The 7,440-nt window shown below is 38.7% G+C and overlaps 1 protein-coding gene across 1 annotated transcript; it reads right to left on the reverse strand.

Annotated features, from left to right (window-relative positions):
- Window positions 1-6,567: 6,567 nt before the first annotated feature.
- Window positions 6,568-7,047, reverse strand: LOC135221259 (zinc finger BED domain-containing protein 5-like). Its single transcript, XM_064259075.1, has one exon. It carries the CDS (start codon window positions 7,045-7,047, stop codon window positions 6,568-6,570), a length of 480 nt encoding a protein of 159 aa, XP_064115145.1.
- Between the last annotated feature and the right edge of the window lie 393 nt (window positions 7,048-7,440).

The following is a 7,440-nucleotide window of genomic DNA, read 5'->3' on the forward strand; positions in this document are numbered from 1 at the left end:
GAGCTTAAGATACGCTCCTTGGAACAAGGTAAGAGTGGCAGTGATAGTGATCTGTGCAGTGCCCCCAGTGTTGTGGAGGGGGCGTCTGACCGGCTCCATAGTGCTTCCAGGCCTAGACCTCTTCCAGACTCCCAGATCCAGTGGAGGAGGAAAGTCGACAGCCGCAGGAAGGCTAGGGAGAGCCCCCACCGGTCAGGCGTCCCTTCGGCAGATCCTGATGTGCGTTCCCAGTCTGCCTCGGATCGTATCAAGCAGGACATCCTTCGCCAATGCTTCTCGTCTACTTCAATCAGCAGGCTTTTACAACCGCCATTTCCTAGTTCCAAAATCCTCAGGGGGATAGAGACCGGTTCTGGATGTAAGCGACCTGAACTTTTTTGTGAAGAAAAAGAAGTTTGCGATGGAAACCACATCATCGGTGTTGGCTGGTCTTCGTCCAGAGGACTGGATGGTGTCCCTGGACTTACAGGACTCTTACTTCCATGTGCCGATCCATCCTTCCTCGAGGAAGTTTCTCAGGTTCATGATGAGGGGAAAAGTGTATCAGTTCAGGGCCTTGTGCTTTGGCCTCTCGACGGCCCCTCAGGTTTTCACGTGAATCTTGAGGAATGTGGCTCAGTGGCTTCACTTGGAAGGGGTGAGGATATCCCTTTATCTGGACGATTGGCTTATAAGGGCCAACTCGAAGGAACGTTGTCTGGAGGACTTGCGGAAGACCTTGGATTTGACGAGTTCCCTGGGACTCTTAGTCAATTATCAAAAATCCCAACTCATCCCCAATCAAGAATGTGTATATCTGGGGATTCGGATGGACTCTCTGAGTTTTCGGGCTTTTCCGTCCCCGGAAAGGATAGCCCGAGGCTTCGAGAAGGTTGCAGCCTTCTTAGGGAAAGATGTATGCACAGCGAGGGAGTGGATGAGTCTGTTGGGGACGCTCTCCTCGCTGGAGCAATTCGTTTCCCTAGGAAGGTTACATCTCAGACCTCTCCAGTTCTTTCTATCTCAGAACTGCAGTCGTCGTTCTCAGGATTTGACGTTCTCTCTTACTGTGACTCAGCAGATCAAGGAGAAACTTTTGTGGTGGGCAGATCCCAACAGATTTGTACAGGGTCTGTCTCTGCAATCCCTGAACCCCAGCCTAGTGTTGTTCTCCGACGCATCGGAGACAGGTTGGGGGGCGACTCTGGGAACGTTGGAGGTGTCAGGCACCTGGGAGGGGGAGCAGGTGTCCTGGCACATCAACAGAAAGGAGCTGATGGCGGTTTGGCTGGCTTTGAAAGCCTTCGAGTCCCACGTCCGAGACTCCATCGTTCAGGTCAACTCGGACAACACCACAGCTCTGGCATACATCAGGAAACGGGGGGACACATTCCTTCTCCCTGTACGAGACAGCAAGAAACCTTCTGCTTTGGGCCGAAGGAAGGAGTGTCAGGCTCCTCACCAGATTCGTGCAGGGGGAAAGGAATGTAAGAGCAGGACCTTCTCAGCAGAAAAGATCAGGTCCTTCCGACGGAGTGGACACTTCATCGGGATGTATGCCAGAGTCTGTGGAGGTTGTGGGGCAGGCCGCATCTAGACCTCTTCGCCACCTCAAAGAACGCAAGATTGGACCTGTATTGCTCTCCGATTTCGGATCCAAGGGCAATAGCGATCGATGCCCTTCTGCTAGATTGGAAGGGTCTGGACGTGTACGCTTTTCCTCCCTTCAAGATCCTAGGAGAGACGTTAAAGAAGTTCGCTTGCTCAAAATGGTCCACAGCACATAATTTTCTTTAAGAAGGCAACAACGGTAGGAATTTTAGGCACTGGAATGGTTATATTACCTTAAATTAACTTGCTTGCTGGTAGTTCGCCAAACCCACAAGAACGAGAACATAACCTAGCATTCTTATATGTCCCCTATACACATTTGGCCAAACATGCAAATTAACTTATATAAGATTACTTAGCTGGTTCGATGTCTTCAGGAAGATAAGTACACTTAATTACATAATATAATACAGAATGGCAGTGCTCGCCACTATTGAGACCCATGAACATTCCCTTAAATTGCCATGTGTGCACAGCAACCTGGACAGCAGCACAGTACACCAAAATTAAGGTGGGAAAAAAAAGGGGCGGGAAACCCTTGTCGCATTTGCAAAATACCAGCGAAAAAATATCACTTACAATAAAAATAATTAGTAATCATTAATTAGTAAATCACAAAATCTGAAGTAAAATTAATGATAAAGATATTAACACCTTTTCTTCTAATGGAAATGAAAATTAAGTGCGTCATTTTATGACATTCTCTGGCCAAGCCCCAAAAAATTTAAGCAACCAAAAAAAGATGATTTCTCACATAAGAATTGAACTTAACCCTTAAACGCCGAAGCGGTAAAATAAAAATTGTCTCCCGTGTGCCGGAGGTGTTTCGGAGTGAGCGTGGAAGCGGAAAAAAATATTTTTTTCAAAAAATCACAGCGTGCTTAGTTTTCAAGATTAAGAGTTCATTTTTGGCACCTTTTTTTGTCATTGGCTGAAGTTTAGTATGCAACCATCAGAAACGAAAAAATTATCATTATCATATATAAATAATGCGATATATGATAGCGCAAAAATGAAATTTCATATATAATTGTATTCAAATCGCGCTGTGCGCAGAACGGTTAAAGGTACCAAGTTACTTTTTTTTCCGTTGTAATGTACACTAAATTGCGATCATTTTGGTATATAACACATTGTAAAACGATAAACGCAACACAGAGAAAATATTATCACAAAATAATGCATGAATTCGTAACGCGCGGAGATTGTGGCGGAGAATCCGCGCGCGGAGGGAAGGAAAGTTTTTTTTTTTAAATTCACCATAAATCTAAATATTGTGCTAGAGACTTCGAATTTGTTTCAAGATAAAGATAAATGACTGAATATTACTAGACTGTAAGAGTTTTAGCTTACAATTGCGTTTTTTGACTATTTCGATAGAGTCAAAGTGGACCGAACGTGGTTTTTTTCTATTTATTGTGATTTATATGCAAATATTTCAAAAATGAGAAAAGCTACAACCTTCAATTATTTTTTTTATTCTACATGAAATTGCGCACATTTTCATATATAAAACTTTATGTAACTGCTAATTTAAAATGGTGCAAACATTACCACAATCGCACATATGATTTTTTCGGAAGAGTTACAGCGCGGACGTAAAGAAAATGTTATTTTTTTCATAAATTCACCATAAATCAAAATATTGTGCTAGAGACTTCCAATTTGTTGCAAAATGAAGGTAAATGCTTGAATATTACTAGAATATAAGCGTTTTAGCTTACAATTGTGTTTTTCGACCATTTCCGTATTTTCGACCATTTCGGTAGAGTCAAAGTTGACCGAAGGTTGAAAATTTGTCCCTTATCATTTTTTATATGAAAATATTTCAAAGTTGATAAAAGCTACAACCATGGGTTGTTTTTAGTTGTATTGTGCATGAAATTGCACACATTTCCATATATAAAACTTTATGTAACGGCTAATTTTAAAATGGTGCAAACATTACCACAATCGCATGTATGATTTTTTTCGGAAGAGTTACCGCGCGGACGTAAGGAAAAAGTTTTTTCATAAATTCACCATAAATCGAAATATTGTGCTAGAGACTTCCAATTAGTTGCAAAATTAAGGTAAATGATTGAATATTACTAAAATATAAGAGTTTTAGCTTACAATTGCGTTTATCGACCATTTCGGTAGGGTCAAAGTTGACGGAAGGTTGAAATTTTGGCACTTATCGTTATTTATATGAAAATATCTCAAAACTGATAAAAGCTACAATCATGAGTATTTTATTTTTATATTCTACATAAAAATGCACACATTTTCATATATAATACTCCATGTAACGGCTAATTTAAAATGGTACAAAAATTATGTCAAAGTGACAAAATAATTTCAGAGATGTGTCACAGATACTTTTTAGTGCGGCAAGAAAGAAATTTGCGCTTGCGCGCCTGCGTAACGATTGTAAACAAAACAACACCTTGATCCGTGAACTCCCAGCATCCCCCAAGGCACGTGATTCAAGAGTTTTCGTCTGGTAGACCTAAAAGTATTTTTCCTCGAATTTTTTAAAAAACTTCTGTATGTCGACGTAAAATACGTCCAGTTGGCGTTTAAGGGTTAACTTACAGAGCTCCTTGTTTTATGAGCTCTCTCCTCTCTAGTGTAGCTCTAGTTTTGCTAGCATGTTGAGGACGTGTTTTAATCATTTGATTAGGGGGATGAGGCATTTCAGAACAAGGAACATCAGTGTTCACATTATCATCAAGATTACCTATAAGTTCCTCATTCACTAGTTCACTAACCTCTAAAGCAGCGTTTCTCAACCTGTGTGCCCCGTGAGGTGCTCAAGTGCGCCTCAAGGAATAGGAAAATTATATTCTAATGTTTAAAATATCTGTAATTATTTTCAGAAATTTGGCAGACACCAAGTATGTGCTTCTATGTCTGAGTCAAGTCTTCGATATCTGACATTTTAAACTGGAAGGTAAATGCCTTAATCTTTCCTTTTCATTTCGAGTGAAGTGAAGTGTCCAAATAAGAAAATTAAGATGAGACCTAATTGGAAATATGACAAAATTATTAAAGTTTTGGCTTCACGTGGACTGGAGATGAAAATCAGCCTCTCCCAATGTGTTTGGTTTGTGGTTGCAAAATGTCAAATGAGTCGATGCTTCCAAGTAAATTAAGTGAACATTTTCAAACATCGCATTGTATTCTTCAAGGAAAAAACGTAAATAAGTTCAAAAGACTACTTGAGCAACAAACACAGCAAGTACTTGCTTTCAAAAGTAGAATAACTTCTGAAAAAGCTCAAATTGCATCTTATGAAATATCGGAAATGATTGCTGTAAAGATGAAGTCATATACTCTTGCTGGATCTATTATTTTGCCCGCTTGCAGAAAGATGGTGAAGACTGTTAGGAGATGATGCAGAGAAACAATTAAGTAAAATTCCAATATGAAATGCTACTGTTCATAAGCGTATTCTGGAAATGTCTACCAATATTGAGGCAAATGTTTGTTGTAATAAACTTCAGGATGCATACTTTGCGCTACAAGTTGATGGATCAACAGACATGAGTAACAAAGCGCAACCACTGGCTTTTATTCGCTTTATTGATGGTGATAAAATAGTAAATCAGTATCTTTGTTGCAAGGAAATGCTTACCACTACTAAAGGTGAAGATATTTTTCTTATTTCGAATAGTTATTTTGAGAAATGTAATTTATCCTGGAAGTCGTGTGTTGGAATTTGTACTGATGGAGCTCCCTCAATGATGGGTTCCATTAAAGGTCTTGCATCATTTGTAAAGCAAAAGAATCCCAAGATAATAACAACTCACTGTTTCATGCATAGAGAGGTACTGATGGCAAAAACACTGAGTGTTAAACTGAAAGAAGTTTTTGATCAAGATGTCCAAATGGTAAATTTCATCAAGACTAGACCAGTAAAGGCTCGTATACGTATTTGAACAACTTTGTGAAAACATGGATTCACAACATACTCGCTTCCTATTGCACACAGAAGTGAGATGGTTGTCAATAGGAAAGGTACTCTGCCATGTGCTTGAATTTTGCGAAGAACTATTGGCATTTTAAAAAAAAGAAAATAAAAGTAAATTTTGTGGACTTTTGGAATGTGAGTTTTGTACATCAAAATTGGAATATCTGACTGAATATTTCAACACTTGAATAATCTGAACATGTCTATGGAAAGTGGAAATGAAAATCTACCGACAGAATCAAAGCAGTCCAGAAAAAAATAGTGATTTGGAAAAGAAAAGCAAGTTCAGGCTGTTTGAAAATGTTTCTGTTGTGTAGATCAAATTTCAAGTCTATTGATGTAGAGTTGAGAGTTTGTTTATCACAATGAAAACTGTTTTGCTTGCTACGAGTTGGTAACTCGGGTTACTTCTTCAGTAAGTCACCCGTTCCCTGCGCTTCTATGTGATAAACAAACTCTCAACTCTTCATCAATAGACTTGAAATTTGATCTACTTTTACATTTAATGTTAGTTAGTAGAGAAAATTCTTGTTTACAAAGATAAGATGTGGAAAACTGCAATAAAACCGTTAATGCCTTGTTAGCTATTGAAAGATATTCTTCTTTAACTGAAATCCAAAACTGATCGATGGCCACCACTTTATGTTTAATCTTTAATCCCCGATCAGTAGATATAGCGGCCAGCTCTTCCTCTTCTGTTAACGAAAAGCCAATATCCTCGGTAGAAATATCAATGAAAGGGTTGCAAATCCAGTCATACTGCTCGGTGTTTATTGAGGGAAAGTAATAATTCAGATTACCTTCCAGAGTCGCTAAATGAATAGCCTTTTCTCAGCAAAGGAAACATTTTCAAACATTTCAAAAGTCCACAAAATTTACTTTTATTTTCTTTTTTTTAAAAAGCCAATAGTTCTTCGCAAAATTCAAGCACACAGCAGAGTACCTTTCCTATTGACAACCATCTCACTTCTGTGTGCAATAGGAAGCGAGTGTGTTGTGAATCCATGTTTTCACAAAGTTTTTCAAATACGTATACGAGCCTTTACTGGTCTAGTCTTGATGAAATTTACCATTTGGACATCTTGATCAAAAACTTCTTTCAGTTTAACACTCAGTGTTTTTGCCATCAGTACCTCTCTATGCAAGAAACAGTGAGTTGTTATTATCTTGGGATTCTTTTGCTTTACAAATGATGCAAGACCTTTAATGGAACCCATCATTGAGGGAGCTCCATCAGTACAAATTCCAACACACGACTCCCAGGATAAATTACATTTCTCAAAATAACTATTCGAAATAAGAAAAATATCTTCACCTTTAGTAGTGGTAAGCATTTCCTTGCAACAAAGATACTGATTTACTATTTTATCACCATCAATAAAGCGAATAAAAGCCAGTGGTTGCGCTTTGTTACTCATGTCTGTTGATCCATCAACTTGTAGCGCAAAGTATGCATCCTGAAGTTTATTACAACGAACATTTTCCTCAATATTGGTAGACATTTCCAGAATACGCCTATGAACAGTAGCATTTCATATTGGAATTTTACTTAATTGTTTCTCCGCATCATCTCCTAACAGTCTTCACCATCTTTCTGCAAGCGGGCAAAATAATAGATCCAGCAAGAGTATATGACTTCATCTTTACAGCAATCATTTCCGATATTTCATAAGATGCAATTTGAGCTTTTTCAGACAACGTTATTCTACTTTTGAAAGCAAGTACTTGCTGTGTTTGTTGCTCAAGTAGTCTTTTGAACTTATTTACGTTTTTTCCTTGAAGAATACAATGCGATGTTTGAAAATGTTCACTTAATTTACTTGGAAGCATCAACTCATTTGACATTTTGCAACCACAAACCAAACACATTGGGAGAGGCTGATTTTCATCTCCAG

Source organism: Macrobrachium nipponense, chromosome 2 (assembly GCF_015104395.2).
Source record: "Macrobrachium nipponense isolate FS-2020 chromosome 2, ASM1510439v2, whole genome shotgun sequence".
NCBI classification, from domain to species: domain Eukaryota; kingdom Metazoa; phylum Arthropoda; class Malacostraca; order Decapoda; family Palaemonidae; genus Macrobrachium; species Macrobrachium nipponense.

Excerpts from the sequence above, each read along its gene's own strand:
- LOC135221259 (XM_064259075.1), bottom strand. The coding sequence starts at position 7,047 with ATGTCTACCAATATTGAGGAAAATGTTCGTTGTAATAAACTTCAGGAT.